The sequence below is a fragment of the Tachypleus tridentatus genome, chromosome 10 (assembly GCF_004210375.1).
Source record: "Tachypleus tridentatus isolate NWPU-2018 chromosome 10, ASM421037v1, whole genome shotgun sequence".
Classification (NCBI taxonomy): Eukaryota; Metazoa; Arthropoda; class Merostomata; order Xiphosura; family Limulidae; genus Tachypleus; species Tachypleus tridentatus.
This window is the reverse complement of record NC_134834.1, coordinates 141065549-141087880: the sequence shown is the minus strand read 5'-3', so window position 1 is coordinate 141087880 and position 22332 is coordinate 141065549. Positions and strand designations below refer to the sequence as shown.

Genomic DNA, 22332 nt, shown 5'->3' with positions numbered 1-22332 from the left:
AGTGGCACAGAATTACATCTGCCGAGTTACAACGCTAGACCCCAAGTTTCGATACTCGTAGTGGGCAGAGCTTAGAGAGTCCATTGTGTATCTTGGTGCTTAACTACAAAGAAAGAAGACTGTTCTCATAGATCATTTTCGTTTATTAACATGTGTTTTTCAGATTATTTTTTTGTCAAAGTGAAGCCTAAAATTTTTCCTGATGTAGTAGTCTGGGAAATGTTCCATCTAGATAAAGCTCGGGTTTCTTTTTATGAGTTTGACTGGCTTTTGAGAACATTAGGACTTGTGTTTGTCGTACATTAGTTTTATTATTTCCTTTTGGTAGCATGCGGCTATATCATTAATCATGGACTGTAAATTTGTGACTGCTATGAAGAAAGTTTAGGAACTTTCTCAAACTTCTCCATCATTCGCAAATAGTTAATCAATATAGGAATTTGTGTGAGTTAATGGCATATCGCTTATGTACGTGATGAATAGTATGTCACTATAATATAACCCCCCTCCCTGAAAGACACCTGCCTCAGGAGAAATTTCTTGGACTAGGTGTTCTCTACATTTGCACGACATTTTCTATTATCTAGCTGGACAGCCAGCAAATAATTCCTCGTAGTATTTCCATCTGTAATATCTGGAACCTTCGACCTGAAGGACAAATTGTATCGAAAGCTTTCTCTATAAATGGAGAAGCTTTTTCTTTCCTATTTTATCCTTTTCTATTTAGCAGATATGTATACATATATATTAGTGAAGAGGAAGTGGTTCATGTCTGTATAAGCAAAGTTGTTGCGTAAAGCAATAATATAATTATTTTACCCTATTTACAGCTTAGTTAGGAAGCCAGTAATGTTTAGGCATTTAAGGTAAGTGGCTGATGTTTTGTTTTTGTGTTCTGAAATGTCTATTCGAAAGGAACGTAAGTTTTTGTTTGGATAACTAATTTAGAAAACAAAATAGGTGCCTACTTAGTTGCATTGCTCAATTTTACATCACCAATAGTTCACTTTGTGAGAACCTGCTAATATGTTCCCACTATGATGCTTTTCACAGAAGAATGAAGTGATTATGTGGTATCAGCCAAGCATTAAAACAATAAAACTAAATGGAAATGGATGTGAAAGATTTTTACACTTGAAATTGTGAGTATTATTAAATGAAGATGTGGCAATAAATTATGCATTCAAAAGTGACAGAAAGAAAGATGTTATTAATTTTTCTTTTCATGCTACTATACTTGGTAATTTAGTTGCATTTAGAGTTACGTTAGAGAAAATAAGAAATAAATTGAAAGTATGTTTACCGTTTAGATTAAGTAAGGCATCTGCTACACTTTAAAAATTAATGAATTGTTTTTCGTTTTTTTTCTGGACTAAGAAAGATTGTTCTATTTGTGTAAAATTGATGAGCCGAAATATAAAAAGGTCTTCAGTGATATTTTGATAAGCTGAAAACGAACTAGATTAGCGAAATAAAGTAGATCTTAAGCTGAATCCAAACATTATTAATTGTTCTGTCAACAATGAGTTGTTTTGGAACATATAGTCGGTAATAAGGGAGTGTATTCAGACCCAATCAAACCTAAATCTGAACAATTGGCAAATACCAATGACTCTTATGAGAGAATCTGTTTGAATTTGGCTGGACAGTTACAACTGTCATTTCACAAAATCATTATTTAACGCATCTCGTCCTTTACACAAACAATTGATTGTTGATTTGGGAAAGAAAAAAATCAACTAAAGAAATAACTAGTAACTGCTTCTGTATTAGTATACCCAATTACTGAAAACCTGCCTATGATGGATAGAGATTCAAGTGGATTTGCAGTGAGAGTAGTGTTATCATTAATACAACATAGGAAAGAACATGTAATTGCCTGCTATAGAAAGGCAATGAATTCTGCAGACAGAAGGTCTTGAGCCTTCACTATCTTTATGGACAAAAGCTAAAATGGCTGATAAATGTATGCAAAACAGAACGTCAGATAGCAAGGTGGCTCCAGAATCTTCAGTATAGCATCAATAACGTGAATCACCTGAGTTAGAATCGTATCAATGGTAATACATTATCATGAATACCTTTAATTACTAAAGAATATTCAATAAACACCATGGAAACAGGGAAGCACAGAGTAATTAAGACCAAAAATGTAACAGAACAGAACGAAAGATGAAATATCCACAAATGATAATATTTAATGCTGTTCATTAATCAACTGAAAGATGATCTGGCAAAAATGTTAAGCCAATTATTTAGTGAATGAGGAAGGATGCAGAATGATATTCATGGAAGAAACAACTAATGGAGACGTTAAGCAGTATTCCTCATCTTGAATGATTAATAGACGAAAACAAAGTTGAACAAGACAGTTACATAAATCCTGTGCTATTAAAAAAGTTGGGAAGTTTATAGAATGATAAGGCTCCTGTGATATGTTAACCACTTACAATCAATTTTAAGTCCTTGAATAGTGGACAAGTACCAACTCACTAGAAATGAGTTGCTGTTACCCCGTTCTTGAAGGGAGGTAATCAAAGTTGTTCTAGTAATTATAGGTCTAATGGTCTTACAACAGTTTTGAAAATTAATTTAACAAAGTTTAGAATTTTATCGAAAGGTTAAGATGGTTTCACTAGGGGAACATTTTACCTTACAAATCTTTTCACGTGCTTTGAAAATATTGCTACATGTGTGGATGAGGGTACGCGCGTATATTTTACGTATGTGGATTTTCAAAAAGCTTTTGATAATGTGCTACAAAAAGGCTTGTAAAGAAACTTATCATTATAGATGTGAGGGATAAATTAACCAACTGGACAGAAGAATGGCTTGATGGAAGAAACCAAATGTTGTTATAAATGGAGTTTAGTCAAACTGGATTAATGTTGCAAATGCTCAGGGCTCAGTCTTAAGACCATTGCCTTTTCTGACTTCCATTAATGACGTAGCTAAAGGAATGGTCAATAAATTGCTTAAATTTGTTGATGATATCACGTTTTTGGGTGTTTCTAGCTGTGAAGAGGATGCTGCTGATTCACAAAAGGATTTAGATCATTTAGTGAGTTGGGCAAATAAATCACAGATGGGTTTTAATTATGATCAATGAAAGATATTGCATGTGGGTTATTATAATTTGAATTATATGTACAATTTAACTTTAAATAACCTTAACAGTGTCATAAAAGAAAATGATCCTGGTGTAATGATTGATCAGGTTCTTAAGCCATCCAAGCAATGTGTTATTTCTCGTCGTAAAGCAAATTTTATGTCGCATTTATTGAAATATTGAATAAAAGTGTAAAGAGGTTGTAATGTAATTTCATAGCTCACCGGTTATAGGCCATATTTGAAGTATTGTGTTCAGTCTTGGGCTCCTTGCCTTAGGAAAGACATTGAATTGTTAGAAAGGGTTCAGAAGATGGTTACTAAAATGGTAGCTGGGACGGAGGGGTTGTCATACGAGGAAAGATTAATATCGTTAAAATTATTTTTACTTGATATAAAAAGAGAGTTATAGGGGTTCTGATTGATTGATTGGAATTAAGCACAAAGCTACACAATGAGTTATTTGTGTTTTGTTATCAAAACCCTGTTTTAACAGTGTGAGTCCGCAGACATATCACTGTATTATTGGGTGGGGTGGGGAGACAGATCTGACTGAAGTATTTAAGACTGTTAAAGGAATTGATAATGTTAATGCACAAACATTTTTCATACTTAACAGCGAGAATTATAGAACTAGGGGCACAAATACAGATTTAGACAATTTCATTTTTCAAATAGGGTAGTTGTCCTATGGAATGAGTTGTTTTCGGATATTGTGGTGTAAATAAGTTCGAGTAAGTTTAAAAGAAAACTTGATAGATATGGAAATGATAAAAAGTGGCTTTAATTTTTAGAAATTTATTTATTTAATAGTTTTAGTTTAACTTAGAGGATGAGACAGGGGACATGAACCAACAGGTCCCTTGTTTTTCCTAAACATTATGTTATGTTATGTTGTGTTAAGGGTTAATTTACTGGTAATTATGAAAGTTTAAGTTTAATGTAATATGTTTTCTATACGTTATACAATTATTTAAGGAGTTTACAATTCAGGAAGGGTCAGTTTTTAGGCTATGTTTTTAATTTAAATGCATGTTTTATTTTTTTTTCCAAATGGAGGTTAGAATTTATAGGTATGCATGACTTAATGACAAGAATTAAATCATTTTTTATTACAGTTGAATAAATCTGACAGCGTTTCTAATATTTCCTTAAATTTATTACGGTCTCTGGGTTCTCACAGATATACGATCTGTAAAAACCAACAACAGTTATACTTTTAAAGCTTTTAACTACAATTTTGTAAGCAGTTCCTTTCTATTTGCCCTTTATATCACTAAAGCTTCTTTTGACAAAAACTTTAAATTCTTAATCTCAAAACTAAAAAGAAATTCAATCCAGGTATTTAAAGACAGTTTTGACTTAAAGAACCTATTTACACAAGTGCCTGTTGAAAAAGCAATTCACTGTGTTCAGGCGTGTTTTCAAAATGACTCCAACACTAGGCTTATCTCAAGTGTTTCTGTTACCAAAAATATTCATTTTGCTGCTTTTCGAACGAATGTTCTTTTACAAGTTGTCAATTTTGACCAGTTCGATGATCTAGTTTAAACATGGAATATTCTGTTGAACCTGCTTTTACTAATTTATTCATGGTCAGAATTGAATAAACTACAATCTCCACTTCACTTCATCTGCTATTTTCCAAATACGTTATGTAGATGACATTTTTGTGACATTTAAGTAGAGTCCAGCAACCTTTACTCAAAACGCTATAATGTCGTGTAGTTTATACAGTCAGAATCAGTAGAAAATCCTGGAAATAAGAAATATATTTAAATACGCCTGCGACAATTGTGTTATATTATATATATATCATTATATACAACTGTCATAGCTAACAGTAGAGGCAAACCTAACTGTCTTTTATTTCAGAAAATCACCCTTAATGGTAAGTATCACATTCTATTCCTTCGAAAAGTACAGTAACTAAATACTTAAATAATATTAATAAATTCATTAACTATAGTAAAGTGATGGAGATTGTTTACGATGAGTGCGCTACTCGAAATAACAATCTAATTTAAAGTGAATCATTTAAGTTTTTACTGTTCACACGTTTTATTTGTTCTGACATGTTTGTGTTTATTTGTTTACAAGAAGAAGTGAAGAAATAGTACTTTCGTAAATGAAGACCACGGTTTGAATAAGCAAATATCCTTCTATTATGTTCATGCGTCGCATATTACTATCCATGAAGTATAAAAGTAAAATTTTGAGCATTTATCCATGTTATCTTACGAAAAGATATCTTCAACCGACGTGAATCCATTTATCCATTTACTAGGTACCGTAATTTTCCAATTAGCCGCACGGTGTACGAGCTACACTTTCTACAAGTCAACATTATAAAAATTGCAGCTGTACCACAACTGTCGTCGAGTTATCGATTGGCTTACACGAAAACATTTCACATATTTCACGCGCTAGTTCACGTTAGTTATTACTTTATAAGAAAAACGGCGGCCCGGCATGACCAAGCGTGTTAAGGTGTTCGATTCGTAATCCGAGTGTCACGGGTTCGAATCCCGCTAAACCAAAACATGCTCGACCTTTCAGCCGTGGGGGCGATATAATGTGACGGTCAATCCCACTATTCATTGGTAAAAGAGCAGTCCAAGAGTTGGCAGTGGGTGGTGATGACTAGCTGCCTTCCCTCTAGTTTTACACTGCTAAATTAGGGACGGCAAGCGCAGATAGCCCTCGAGTAGCTTTGCGCGAAATTCAAAACAAACAAGAAAAATGTTATAAAAAATTGTGACTTTTTAATTTTATTATTTTCCAATAAATTTTAGCAACAATTGAAGACAACAACAAATGTGAATGGTTTATTCATTTATATAAGTATTGTAACTGATATAAAATCTTGGATGGGAATGTTCGAAAGTGCTCAGAACTGAACTTTGTTTTAATAATATGCTTCGTCTAAAATTTCACTCTCCAAAGATCCATAAAACTCAGATCCTTTGGAATTTGAGCGAAACAGCTCGAGTAGGTCATTCGACAAGAGTTTGGTAACTTCGTCAAAGGGGACTGTATTATTTATACCAACAGAAAGCCAAAGTTTTGATCTATAGAATGACGTATTTTATTATGTTCTCTATAAAGATAATTGTCTATTTCAGTTCAAACTTCATTCTCAGGAGAAGCACTTCGGTAAGATTAGCTGAATTGTTAAGCGTTCTTATGGCACAGAAAGACAGAAATTATGGTAGTTGTAAGACATTTTGTGTGTTTGTGCGTGTTATTATTGCATATTATTAGGTGAATTATTTAATTAAATAAAACGTTATTTAGTAAGTTTAGATAGAAATAAATTATCGAAGCATATCGATATTTGCGGTAAACTTTTCATGTAATTTAATCGAGAAATTATCGTTAATTTAACAATTGTATCGTTTATTCTGCAAAATAGATTAATGTATAAGTCGCACATATGAATAAAACAAACTTTATGATTGTGCAGACAAAATTAATACAAAAACGCCGATTATAATTTGAAAATTACATGATTAAATTTAACAAACAAATCATGTTTTACTTTATACTCTGCTAGTATATAACTTCTTTTTATAAGACCTATTTCACGCGTTTAGCTACAGATAAAAGCTGAAGGTGGTCATGTGATTGACTACTCCGTTATGTGGTTGGCCAGTTAGCAGCCTAAAGTCAACAGTCTAAACGCTTCCTTTATAAGTAGTAGAACGTGTGATTTTTTGATTCAGGTGGAATTACAGGAATAATTAATCGGTCGGTTGGTACCGTTTTCAAAAATACTTTACCTAAATAATAGTTTGAGTTCCATTTGTAATTTCAGTCGTAGCAATTGGATTGTTATTTGGTTGAAGCCGAAATGTTTAAGTTTGAAATGTTGCTCGTGTTTACATCTGCTATTATCAAATGCATCATAGAAGGGAGCGCTAGCTCAGGTGGGTAGACTAATGTAACCATTTTAAAATATTAAGTAATTAAGAGTTGAATGGCATAACAGTATGTTTAAAGATTTTGAATTTACTTAATAAGGTTAAAAAAACATTAAGACGGTGACTGTCCAGTATTACAGACACTGAAGTAGCCCATGTAAGCAGATTTAATATTAATAATTTTATTGATAAAGTAAGACACACACAAAGAAATATTCGGAAGTTAAAGCTTTAAGTATAGGGATATTAAACGGTTATTGTAAATTTATATTATTAATAATTAACTGTCAAGGTTGGTAACTTTGTGTCAGCGATTTAAACTCTATGAATAATACTAATTAAAGTATTTTAATTACAGAAATGTGTGTCTTGAGCTTTCATTTTTAGTTTTTTTATATGTTAACGTTTTATATATATCCTTAATCCTTTTAAAATAAGGTCATTTAAAAAGTGTATCGAGTATTCTGCTGTAAATGTGGTTTTAAAAGTTATAAGAACAAACCTGGTAAATTCTATTTGTAATTTGTAATTAGTTGTAACGTGTATTAACTAGCACCTTCAGAACTATTAAATAAAACACAAGAGTTTTTGATGGCCGTTAACACATACATCGAGAAATTTTCTAAGTCTCCTTCTGTATTTAGATCACCGTTTCACATATCTTTCCCGTCCATAGACCTACTATATATTACAATAAACTATTAGTCAAACCTGCGTTGTGCTGGTATGGAACAATTTTGAACAAACTAGTGTATTAGGTAGGTATGATATCAATATATATTTAAACAAATCAAGTATTTTATCCTTTAGGGTGCAGTAAAAGTAATGTATAAAGTGTTCCTAGCATAGCAAGGTCCCCTAGTGGTAGAAGTAGTATAGTATCTGGATTGTAAATAAGGGAGACCGGTCAAACAAGTAGAATATAGGACATTGTGTGCTGTAAAAAATAAACGGGAAGTGTATGAAATGATTTATCTTGCCGTAAATGGCAGTGCTTTGAGTGTTAAAAAATACATACTTTTTGAGTGGGGAAAAACAACCATTGTATTACCTGCATGCACAAGTTTTGTAAATAACAATTTTAATTTAAGTGTTTCGTATACTAGTTTTAGAGAATACTATATCCTTTAATACTTTTCCTGCCTTTAGAACTATCACTTGTCTCGTAAATACGAAATAAAAAGCTAAAACACACACGCACACACATATATATAATTAATAACAATATACAAATAGTTAAAACAAGTAATGCCAGTAAACTATGCATTACGTAGAATTTGTTTTGAATTTTGTTTAAAGCTATTTAAACAAATTTATCAATTTATCAATGGTAGACACCCTTCATCAATTCTTGGGCTACTATGATCAAAGAACAGTGGGACTGACCCTAACATTATAACGTTTTCATGTATGAAAATTGAAAAGGCCACTATGCTCGATGATGGGGAATCTAATCCGCAGATTTCAAGTTTAACCCTGTAAACACCAGGTTTTGTCAAGCCGTAAGTAGAAAAATCACGAAACTAACTGAATGGGAAAACGGACTGTTTCAAGATCAAACGATTAAGTGGTTTAAATAGCTTAAGGAAAAGCAGGTAAACTGAACATCGAGTATTGAAAAAAAAAGCACTGAGTGGTGGTTGGACTGTAAACTTCGTGACGTAAAGTTTGACATGTTTGTTTGTTTGTTTTTATTTCGCGCAAAGCTACACGAGGGCTATCTGCTAGCCGTCCCTAATTTAGCAGTGTAAGACTAGAGGGAAGGCAGCTCAGCATTGACATGATTCCAATCAATTCTAAGTTAACTAAATTCCACGATTAACTTTTAATTTTTGTACATAAAGCCTAAATTACTTGTTTGTTTGTTATTAAGTGCAAACTAAAAGAATGAGCCATCTGTGTTATCCCCACCGCATGCATCGAGCTCCAAACTTTAACGTTATAAGACCTCGGAGTTGCTGCTGAGCTACGAAACATTACCTTATTTGATATTTCGTAATAACTGTCACAGATACGTAGCAACGATTTAGTAATTTCTTTATAACATATATTTCAACCTATTAATGTGTTCTAATCGCACTCTAAGGGTTGATATCCCACAAGCTCACTGAACCAATTGATAAAGTATCAAACTTCATTAACACCCATTTCATTAAATTAACTATATGTGTAAGTGTGTTTATTAGAAACGCTTACAACAAATTCTTATGCTCCAAAGCCATATTATATCATTTGTGCAACGTGTTTCAAGATCTTTATTTTAAATTGAGCAGGTTTTCAGAATAAAGTTGTGGTCTGCTCTTATATATTTGTCCATTTCTAGGTTTTGTTCAACACTATAGATACTCTTTCCTTAAATATATGGTCGACCAAAATGGAATACTTTGATGTCTACTGATTACCCCAACAGCCGAAGTACTTTCCATTATCTTTTTCTTTATTATTGAATAATTATTCGTTTTTTACCGCAATGCTACACAATAGATTATCTCAACTGTAGTTTGTTTTGTTTTTGAATTTCGCACAAAGCTACTCGAGGGCTATCTGTGCTAGCCGTCCCTAATTTAGCAGTGTAAGACTAGGGCTACTCTTTTATCAATGAAAAGTGGGATTGAGCGTCACATTATAACGCCTCCACGGCTGAAAGGGCGAGCATGTTTGGCGCGACGGGGATGCGAACCCGCGACCCTCAGATTACGAGTCGCACGACTTAACACGCTTGGCCATGCCGGGTCCTCAACTGTAGTAATTGATCTCCTAATTTTCAGTCTTCAAGTTTATACCATTGAGATACTTACTGTATAGAAACTTGTATTTTTGTCAGTGGCTGTCCAACCATCAGTGGAAAATGTATATGGTTTGTAAGCATGAGAATTCCAACTGTGTATTTTGATGTTGCTTGCGGTAATATTATTAACTGATCATATAAAGTATGTAAAGTTATACGTTAGATAACTGTGTAAAAGTCTTAACATGATAATGATTAAATTACATATAGATTATTTCATTAACATTATATATTGTATATTACTGCAGTTTCGTTTTAACGTCGAATTTGACTTGTATTAATGTCAACAACGGCTTAACTGGTGCTATGAACAAAAATTAGGGCTGTCCTGCTATTTAGCTGAACCCTCTGTGTACTTGGTACCACAGGAGACTCCTTACATTGCTTAACTTTATTGCTAGGCCTAGTTCTTATTTCAAAAGATTAAAAAAACAACAACTTGAACAATCTTCTCTCCTTTCGATATAAATAAAGCCATTACTACATTTGAATCACAGTAAATTAGTTTGTTAAGAAGAAAAAAATGAAGGAAGCGGCCAAGGACGACCAGTTAAACTGAAGAGATTCGGACGTGAAGATGTCACGTGACCACACCTGTTACACGAAATGGTTTTTGAATTAGGTATTCATAAATTATGAATAATAATCTACCTAGACTTAGGTAGATTTGTTCCTTTTGGAGTCGCAATCATATTTTTCTACAAATATGTAATGATAAAGTATTTTTGCACAATTATTAAATAAAAGGCTTCATAACGTTTTTAAGTTTGTAACGCATATTAGAATACCAAAACGACAATCATTTCAGAACAAAAAGGAATCCTCAATAGCCGTGGCTGTAATCAGATGTCAGGTTATAATTTTGCTTCTTTAACGTTTTTATTTACCTTTTCATCAATGACATTTTAACACACTTTAAACCAATACCGGATGACGGAGGCCCAAAACTTGAATGGTAAATAAAGTTTCTGAAATTAGTGATCACTTACTTTCATAAAATATTTCTTTTCCGAAATATCAGCTGTTTTGTAAATTTTTCCATCTCGTACTACTTTTATTAAAATCTAAGATACTCGTTGTAAAAATCATGCAAATGTACTAAGAAATGCATAATTCGAAGAGTACGCTATCAATGAATTTCTTACCAGAAAACATTCATGAGGCGAAACATTCAGTATGATAATAAACAATACAAACACAATAGTCATGAATAGCAATATACTGAACGTTTTGGAATATATACATTTCATATTCAGTAAATCCCATGAGTAAAAATTAAAACTATAATTAGAAATCATCACCAAAAATATTAATTAAAAGTTTATGTATTACGACATTAGTAAGGGTTAAAACTCAAAGTGAAGGAGTCTATAAAACAAAGGAGTAAACTTGGATATAATGTAAGTCTATACTCATTGAGATAGTAAAAGCATTCTTATAGGTAGTGAGAGAATTAAAACAAATTCAGTTATTACTGAAGCTATGTTTGTTTGTTTGTTTTGGAATTTCGCACAAAGCTACACGAGGGCTATCTGTGCTAGCTGTCCCTAATTTAGCAGTGTAAGACTAGAGGGAAGGCAGCTAGTCATCACCACCCACCGCCAACTCTTGGGCTACTCTTTTACCAACGAATAGTGGGATTGACCGTCACATTATACACCCCCACGGCTGGGAGAGCGAGCATGTTTAGCGCGACGCGGGCGCGAACCCGCGACCCTCGGATTACGAGTCGCACGCCTTACGCGCTTGGCCATGCCAGGCCCCTGAAGCTATGAATTTCTATAAACGGAAATTCCAAACCTTTACGGCCAGTGGCTAAAACTTTAAAGCCAGTTGACGATATTATCGTTTTGTTAGCTTTTGTGTGTATGGATAAAAGACGAGCGGATAGCTGATAGATTGGCTGGTTCTATAGGAGATCTCCATGTGCTCATAAATGTGTAATTTTTCACAATTGTAATTTTTATCATATCACTGATCTTCTTTAATTAGTTTTGTTCAATTTCGTGCAAACCTATTCGAAGGCTACCTACAGCTAATAGACTAGAGGGAAGAAAACTAGTAAATACCACCAATCCCAATCCTTGTGATATTCTATTCAAATTGTGAGATTTTTTTTCGGTAATGGGAGGTGAACAAAACCTTGCATTAACAGTCTAGTACGCTAATCACTTGGCACTCTTTAATCAATTAGTTATGCATTTCTAATCACCAAGAATCTTCAAAATATTTCACTCATACATATTTCTAGCTGCAAGTACAGTTTTAACAATAGACGATTACGAAATGGGACTAAGTTCCTTCAAGTACAGTTACTTATTGTTCTAAGTCATACCCCTATAGTATCAAGTGAGCTTTCATGTGAGAAACGTCGATGTAAACTTAGGTACACTTTGTAACGACTGAATTGTTTTAAATACTGGCATGTGAGTTTGATAGCTAGAGGCAGAGGAACAATGTTTCTTATTTTTCTATTGGAATGACCACTGTTAACAAACGATTAGAAGACGCATTACAGTATCTTGTATATAATAAGATCTCTTAGTTTTTAAGATATATATATATAGAGAAAGAATCATAGCTCTAAAATGACTTATGACTAAACTTCTTCAGTAAAAAAATGTTGTTCTCTCTCCAGTGTACTTGTAATTTTCATTGTTTTTGAAAATAAGATAGATTTTTTGATTCGTTACGCGTGTTCAGTCTCTTTCTTTCGCAAATTAAATCAGAGTTTATGTTTACTCAGTAATACATTTGCGAAAACTACCTTTAAGATGTTCTTGTGAACATTACATCAGCTATGAAAAACATCTAGTTATAAGAAGATGCAGTCAACTCTGTCAAAATAAAAATTCATACACAAATGTTACTATGAATTCAGTTTTATTAATTATTTCGATAGCAATACTTAACAAAAAGTATTTCAAGAAACATATAAATTCTTATAGGTCAATATAAAGTTTCAATAACATTTAATAAATTCAAATTTGTACTAATGCTTTTGTCTAAGCAAAGGTTGCATACCACAAATATTATTATGTAAGGGTTTTATTTGCTTGGCCCTTTTTACGTGTTACGTGCCTTTCTGGAGTGAACTTATGCGGATTTCAAGAGATGTACATATTAGTATTAGTTTGGATTTCATCTTCCTTGAATAGGTATGGTCGATGACATAGGTAACCTGGCATCGTAGTATATTGCACTAGAATAATGGTCTATCTTAGTTAAAGGCATCATATCTTCATAATTTTCTGTTGTTTTTATCTGGTGTGGACCGGCTTTTTTAGATCCAGTAACCAGAACGTTCAAAACATAACATGAAAGTTGTAACAACCCAAACATACTGTCATCTGTTAATAAATATTTTATTTCTTCGTTTATTTTACTTGTTTTTTACTTAGATGTCTCTGATCTCAAAACAAAATCTGCATAACTGCCATCTTGACTATGACTGATAATGATAATAGGATATATGATACTTTCTGATCGTGAATTTTATTAACTAGAACGAGTTAAATGATTTGGTAATGTTTTTTATACTTATGTAATAACAGACGTCGAGTAACGCTTAAAAATGTTTGTTTCCATAAAGTACGACTAAATTCATTCTGAAAACGAATATTCTTCTTGTACATTTTGATTAAAAGGCAGCAACAATAAGTTTGAAGAATTCGATGAAAATTACAAGTAGAAAATTCATATAAAGGAAATTTGGATATTGCGTAAATACTATAGTTTAATGGTAGCTTAGAATTAATATACACCGTTTGTTGCCATTATTTATAAACTAGTAGAATAACACAGTTTCTCGTAAATTAGTTCCTCTAACCCTTATTAAGACGCACAAAATTATGATTTAAGATAATCACTCAACTTATGCATGTTATTTTTTATTTTGAAAGATGAAACATGTTTATAAGCTAAAAACGAATTCTTCCTTATGCTACGGAATGCCCTCTGTAAAGTATAATAGGTTTCAACAAAGTTTAAGGGTGTTATTTAAAATCATTTTAAATCATTAAAAGCCATTTCCATTTTTATCAACATATCACAAAGGCTAGATCTTACCACATTATAACCTAGCAACTGACTACATCTTTATTCACTCGCATATCTAGGTAACTATAAAACCTTTCTATTACAGTTAATTTATGCTAAGTCGAAGTCGTAATTGAATTAACATATCTTCCCTCGGACGCTTAGTCACACGTAACACTTGGTAATAATCACAAGTTCACGGAGGTGATTGTTTTTCCCCTCTCTCAAAGAGAATTTTTAAAAAATGTTAAAATGGCAGTGTGAGAAATTGTGAACGTATTTAAATCTAAATGTTAGTGATCAAGAAATACTTTTTAAATACTGCATAGATGCACGAAAAATTTCTATACAAATAATTGTCTTATACATGATTAAACTCCAAGTTAAGTAAAATCGCTCAGCCTAAACTCCTGTGAAACAATCATTCCAGGTACAGAAGATGTGGACCATTTACAAGGAAATGTTTTCACAAGCACATATCATTGTTTTGTTGTCATTTTTATGATGTAAGTAAAATAATTAGTACTGTAAGGAGAAGTTGCATTCTTCCATTTCCTTCTCAACCCCCAGTTACAGTTTTATTTTTGAAGAAGCCTAAGACTTAAGAAACTATGTTCTATGTAAATCGCTGGATCAGATAGAGCTTTTTAAAATTGAAGGATTGTACGCTATAACATATTCTAAAACAAGTTTAAGTGTGCAGAGAAAACTGAAAGACGGTTCAGAAGAATCAATTCTACATTAAATTAGACCTAAATATTTAGATATTTTGTTTCATTTGTTATGAGAGTTGGGATAACTATTGTGCAAACTTTCATTTTGTGTTGTTATGAACTTTTGTACTCTTTCTATCCTCTAATCTACATCAACATATATTTTAACGCCTGAGATGATAGATCATCTCGTACTGTGTTTGTATAAAATTACGCACACACACACACACCTATGTGTCTGTCTGTCCGTTATCTAACTACTCCTAGGTCGCTGTGCCAATCTTAACAAAACTTTGTGGGATAATAATTTGGAACGAGGAACATGTTATTGATGGACTCACAACTCCCTCTACCCTCAATATTATTGTTATTAACGTAGGTTAACATTAGCTATATTCATAGATGGTGTTACTTCCTTACACCAAAAAAAAAAACCGCTAGTACAGCGGTATGTCTACGGATTTACAACGCTAAAATCATGGGTTAGATTCCCCGTGGTGGGCTCAGCAGATAGCCCGATGTGGCTTTACTATAAGAAAACATACATACACCGAAAACTTTCATTAAATTATGTGTAACAAAACATACGCACAGTGTAGGGGAGGGCACACAAGTGTCATATATCTTGTAGAGTGTGCTAGTACTATCTAGTGAAGAATGCAGTGTAAAAAAAGGTCACCACTATTATAATAATACATAAATTCAGCTGATTTTTTCTTCCAACAGCCAACATGAGATTTATACAAAAAAAAACCCTTTCTTGAATTGTATCTTCTTCCTACTTTGGCCCTAAAGATACATCTGGGGCCAATGACCATCAATTAATTAATCACATGAAATACTAGTCAAGAACATTAAGAAGTAAGTATTAAAAAGGGGTAAAAGAATGCTCCCACTTCTGCCACCAATTTGGCTGTTATCTCTTACTACAAAATTACCCTGAACATAGCGCAGAATACACAACGTTTTAAGTATATGCATATTGGGTTATAAAAGCTCGTACAAAACGTTTGGTAAGCTCATAACGAATACTGTAATAATATGTTATAAATAAATTGTGTGAAAGTTGTGATTTTTGTGTTATTTATCATGGTATCCACCTACATATTTTAAGTGTTTTAAACTGATAAAGGGCAGGTATTAAATAAACTGATGAAACTGTTATGCCTTTGACATGTGGATTTGTCTTCATCCTTTGTCCATAAAGAAGGCAGATCTCTTTGTTGAAACTAGTTTTCATCGGATTTGTTTGGATTTAATTTACCAAACGCCAGTAGGGTAACTAGGGCAGGCCAAGATTGGTAGGTAACCTAGGCACAGAGCTATAGCTTCCAACAGATCTTCGAAAACAATATATGATAAAATGATTGATTTGGAAAAGATTTTCACATATTTTTATTACCATTTATATTATGCTACAGTTTTTCAGCGAAGCCATGGTAACCGTGACTTAGCCATATGTTTTAATGAGAGACAGATAACGTTAAATAAGGTTTCGCACTATTTTGACAAACAACTCACTCTTTTTGTTACATTGCGCTATGGTATGTTTCTCTAAGAATATTTGTAAAGATAGTAGGTCTAGAATGGTAGCAAAAGTAGCCGTGTTAGTTGAAATTTAGCCCATGATTACTTTCAAGTTTCGATATAAAACAAACGATCTGTATATGCAGTTGTAATATTAAATGTTCACATAATTTATTTTAAGTCTTCGTAAAACAAGATGTAAGTGAAGTTTTTGTAGTAGATTAATCATACTACGTATTATTATAATCTGCTTATCAAAATAAACTTTTCGATTAACGCTATTAACTCTTTTTATTCATTCTTTGCGTTGCAAGGCTTAAGCATCTCAGTCTCAAACAACTTATGTCCTGGAACACAAGTATCACAAAGTGATAGAGATGTTGAAATATAGTTAATGTTACAGGATAGTTATTGCAATGATTATATAAAGTGGAGTCGAGTGGCAGTTCAACAGACTGCCCGGACGCAAAAACACCTTATTACGTCACTGCCAAACAGTTTTTTATTCAACGTATTTCTAAGCATTATCGATTATGCATGTTATTAAATTCTGAGAACGCCCTCAAGGTAGTTGGAATCGCACAAAACAAGTAAGTAATACATGACTTATTAATGTTTTACCTAATTAAGTGGAGTAAAAAGGATAAGTGATCAATTAATGAATTATTCAGTAAAGTTTTATTTAAGTGGAGTAAAAAAGATAAAAGTAATCCTATTTGGAAAGTGGGTAAACAAAAATTAAAGATATGATGAATAGGCATGTAACATGCTTAAAGCAATTCACTATTAATAACAATGATCATCTGTTAAAATAATATCTAAAAACTAGATTGTTTACGTAATATATACGTATTCACTCATACCGATAAAGCAGTTAACAACTTTGTTTGCATTTCTAATATATATATATATATTTTTTTTAATATAGAAAATTTTGATTATTTTGTTTAGTTACTCTCTATACAGTTTATGCACAAACGCGTGGTCCAAAAATCATTGAAGTTTTGTTCTAGTCGCCTTTGTACCTTTGTTTTCTATAGTAGATAATTTATACTCTGTGTAAGGGATATTGCAGTAAGTTGGTGCACTAGTATATCCACGTGGAGTTAGCACGTGACTGTTTGTCCTCTCACAGCTTTTGTCAGACGTAACATTCACGTGGTAACTTCATTATAACTTTTATTTCCATTCAATTCTACTTGGATTTCTTTATGTTTAGTCCCACAAATATTTCAACTTGAAAGACGGAAAGTTCCATCCGTAAATCAAGTAAAAACAATTGACTAAACGTCTATGCAGATTCACACACTTTTTTGCTTTGTTATATAATTAAAATTGTTTTACATTTAAAATCACACGTGTCGATTCTCGTTACTTCCCAACGCTTAAAATCAAGTTGATTTTCAAATTTAGATTATTCCACAAATTTCCTATTCAATATTCTAGTTCTTAAGCAGACCTATTTAATATCTGTATGAAAATCAGGTTATCTGAGAATACTGCATGATCTAATTAAATTTGGTATAGATTTTGTTATATTTTATACCATGGTACTTAAATTATTTTCGATTCCTAACTACATAAAATATAATACGAATATAGGTTTATTACTGGAAATAACAGAAATAAAACAAAACATAAACGACTGTATTTGTGAGTTTTAACAGATAATAGCTTGAAATACATTAAACAACATCTAAATAATTACTATAATATTATCATAGAGAACCGGTACTAATATATTCGCTTCCATCAGTAATTCTATTTAATGTTACGAGAAAATTAAAAGATATGAAGCGACAACAACAGAAGTTTTGATTTCAGTCATTTTTACACTAATCTTCTTATTTGTAAAAGGTTTTTTCATCATCAGTTGATGTTCTGTGTCAATAAGCAGAAGTTTTTATAACAATGCTAAAATCACCAATACAATATTAAACGAATTATTGTTGGCCATGTATTTTTTTACTTTACAACATATTTTTGTGAAATGTGACCTACATGTCTTCTAGCAAATACAAGAAACTCCAATGAAAGGTAATTTCAGCCCATAGGTTGCAGATTTATATTTATTCAAACTGAAATTTTGGTTTATGAAAAATCTTTGTGAGAAAGATGACAGTAATGTTTTGTATATCAGTCGTATCTGTGCGTATATTAAAGGTATTATTTTACCAAAGTATCAAGGTGTCTCTGCCATAGGTGAACATATTTATCAACTGGAGTTACTCTGAACGAAAAGCTCTTTCACTTAAAACGCAAACCTGGATTTAGATTCCAGCAAATTCAATCAAATAATCAAGAGCAAGGTTTTCAATAAAACGGATTCTTGAATAGATTTCATAAGCTTGCTCTCATTTTTCACAAACTGTTTTTCCTACGATATCTTAAGTAACTTTTTAGAAATACAATAATAACCTTGTTAGTAGCTATGGACTTTGACTTGGACATTTTTCAGAATATCACGACTTTTCTAAACGTCTGCACTATTACCTTAAACTATTTCAAATTAATTAGTGTATTGAGAACAACTACTTTTACCTTCTCTTGTTTTATGCTTATTACGTTACTTTATTTGCCACAGTACTTCCCTTGCTACAACAATTGAACTTCCTCAAGAGTTAACATGTTTTCTTCCACAGAATATTTAATTTTATTTATAACTTGCACTTTCCGAACCCACGAGTTTAAATTTATATGTTAGTTAAAGTGGGAGCAGTTGTGTTGGACACATCTCATAGTTTGTTTAACATACTATGTATTTTTGTATTACATTTAATATTTTTATAATTTAATTACAAAACCAGTATTAAAGGTGTTGATTGTATGATTTATTTATTCATTATTTTGTATATTCACAAGCGTTAGGTTTTGGCTGTACTCTTGATAACTAATATCCTTCTGCTTGACTCGGACATAAATAATAAAATATGTTGTAGTAGCTTGTCTATGAAGTTAAACTGTTGAAGTTTTGTGGGTTTCAATTGGTCACAAGACGTTGTAGGAAGAGTTGTGTGAAGTTAAGTTTATGCATGGCTATACTGATGTTACACTGGACAACGAACATTAAGTCTGACAGTACTTTAATCCAACAGTTAGTACAGTAAGATATATTATGTTATTATTTCTTTTGTTCCTTTCATTGATAACAGTGGTTAGAATGTTTAATATGCTTAATTTTATTATAATTTGTTTACATTTTGATAGCTTTACTTTTATTATTTTTGCATTGTTAGCTTAATAGTTGTATTTAGGATTAACTTAATCTCCTAATCTGGCTGAACTTATGGAAATATTACTGGTTTTAGGGCCAGAAATATTGTTAACAGATATTGTACCCAAATGATGAAACAATACATTATCATCTTTATAAGTAAGAACGTAAGGAAACTATATTTATTTTATTACTTAAGCTTGTGGTGATTGGAAATTAATATTAATTTATTAGTTGGTATACAAGAACAATATCTTGTATAATATATATCTCTCAAGGTTTTGTAGCACTCTATGTAGGGATGGCATGGATGTATGTGCTAAGGCAATAAAAAGTTCTTTTGTTCTTTCTCTGAGACTAAAAATGAAATTACTTGGTCCATTGCTTCATTTCCGGTGTATATTACTCTTTTCAGCTATCCATAGTCTTAAAGTCGAAAACTGGTGAAAAGCTTTAAACCGAGATTCCTTATTTCGTTCGTCGTCATCCTTCTTTGACAGACATAGCACCTACCTAGTTCCAGCAGTAATTATAAGTTTATCGTCATTTTACAGAGCAAAACAGTTTTCATGATTTGTTTTACCATTATTCAATGCAACATTTATAAAGTTTTATAATACACACTTAAAACTAGTAAACCACGGTTGAACAGTTGGATTGCTGATCTAAATACAAATAAATCTTATGACATTAATCAAGATGCTGAAATCAGTGATTTCCGATCATTAGTTTGTTCTCTGTCAGAAAAATTTTTTCCGTGTTTTTTACAATTTTCACCCCTAATATTTCTAATGCTTAACATAGACGATTAACATAAATAATATTTTTCATGATTGTCAGTTTTTATATATTGACCATATTCTTTACAATAGGTGTCTGTGAATTCTTGACAATAAGTGTCAACAACAAGCAAACTGCACACAATCCACTTGTTGTAAAATAGTATATTAAGACAAGTCCAACATATATACAAAAGTGCATTACTTTGCTGGTTATGAAGAGCTTCAAATAATTGCCTCTATTTGTTGTCAGATTTCACACAGGATTGTTCACTTACTATCTAGTTGACAAGACAAATTATCTGTTATATTCTCTTTTATTACAATACAAATCCGTAATGATTTCACTTTAGAAATCGCCAATAAATGATCTTTATGGCTAAACTTACAATCAAACATTTTAAAGCTATCTAACTAACTCGAACTATATTTTAGGCTCGTATTTATAGCCTGACGCTCTAAGATAATATGATGCAATAATATTCAATTAAAAGATCTACAAAAACTCAGAAGCTTCTAGTAACATGATGCGATAATACAACAATCGCCAATCTTCAACACTTAAAATACAAAGCATGTGATTTGTATACAGTGGTGTAAAAAATTACTATAAACTACTAAAAATAACTAAACTGAGCACTTGCATTGGACTTAAACTACCTAAAGCATAACTTTTACACTAAAATTAAACAGGCATGTATATGAAACCAAAATACCCTCGTTCAGGAATAGTATTTACAGTATTTTTCTTATACTATATACAAACTGTTTTTGGTTCTTGCACAAAGTATACTTATACAGTTTGCACCAACATTTGCAGCTCCTTCTTTGATGACTTCATTGCAAAACCGATAGTTCTGGAAGTATAACGCCTACCTCATGATCCTCGTACTACAAATTTTCGACTTCTGGATGCATGTAAAAGGCTGGCGTTTCATCTGGATGATGAACTTCTTTCTACTGAGGTAGTTTTAGAATTTTCTGATGTCAATCCCAATATTCTTATTAAATCACAGAGTAATTTCTTTTTACTCCTCAACAGGTTTTTATTGATGCACATTACAGTAAACAGTCTGTTCACACGTTCTTGCAGAAATACCGTTCCAATTCCAACATCTGATGCATGGGCCTGAGCTATGAACAGTTTGTTGAAGTCTTGTATTCTAAGTATTGGCGAACATCCTAAATTGTTCTTCAACCCCTAGAATGCCACTTCATTTTGTTGGGTTGGCTTTTTTTTTTGTTAGGTCAGTCAATAGTGCAGTGATTTTGGTGTAGTTTGGGATGAACTTTCTATATTATCCTGCTAACCACAGGAAGGATCTGATTTACTGCTTGGACGTTAGAGCTGATGCATCTTGTATCCAGATTAGTTTCTCCTCTTCCATGGCCATCTGTTGGTTGCACTCTTTGTTTCCAACAAAGTCCAGCACAGCATAGCTAATGTATCACTTAAGTGGCCTGATGGTCAAACCTGCTGCCCTCATTTGCCTCATCAGCTCTCTTAATTTTCTCCAGTATTCTTCTTATCTGGCTTTGTGGACCAAGATGTCATCCCTACAATATTTCATCTTGAATTGTTTTGTGCAACATCTTTGAAATCATGCAGTTTAATGTTGTTACATCATTCTCGGTCTTCTATTCTGTCTTCCCCCATTGTTGTGTGCTAAACTTTTTCAAAGTTTCTGCAGCAAAGTGTCTTTATTCTGTGCTTCCTTCAATTTCCATAGACTTGCATTTGGGATTTCACCTTTCAAGACTTCCAGGGTTATAATGTTTTGCTTTATTTTGTTTTCTTGAACTCTTGTGGTTACTGCAGAGGCATTATCAGTTTCCTAAGTCTAATTCCTCCAAACGTCTTCTGCCTAATGTGTTACTAATCACCACACCTTAAATAGGTGCGTTCATATGCATGGCCTCAAGGGCTTCCATGTATGGAGTGTCCATCTGTATTCTTGCTATGGGGAAACGTTTCACTGTCCCATTAATTAGCACACACAGATGCACCTTGCCTATCTTCAGGACGTCAGACACTAGACTGGTTCTTACTATTGTACTCAATGTCTTGTCCTCAACTACTGGCTGGTTGTAGTTTGTTAGCACCTCAATTTTTGTTATATACTTCGATCACCACTTGCACTGTTGACCCGTTTGATAAGTTGAGCTGACTATCAATCATGTAGTGTTTAATCATGGTGATTGTGTTTTATTATTGTGGTAAATCTGATGAATTGTTTCTATT

General features: G+C 32.5%; 1 protein-coding gene across 1 annotated transcript in view; it reads left to right on the top strand.

The window, feature by feature from the left end:
• Positions 1 to 6742: 6742 nt before the first annotated feature.
• The window catches only part of LOC143230463 (sushi, von Willebrand factor type A, EGF and pentraxin domain-containing protein 1-like), a 126664-nt gene continuing 111074 nt past the window's right edge, over positions 6743 to 22332 (top strand). Inside the window, exon 1 of the mRNA XM_076464066.1 lies at positions 6743 to 7037. Coding sequence (XP_076320181.1) covers positions 6962 to 7037 — 76 coding nt within the window. The 5' untranslated portion in view covers positions 6743 to 6961. The remainder of the gene's footprint in view (positions 7038 to 22332) is intronic.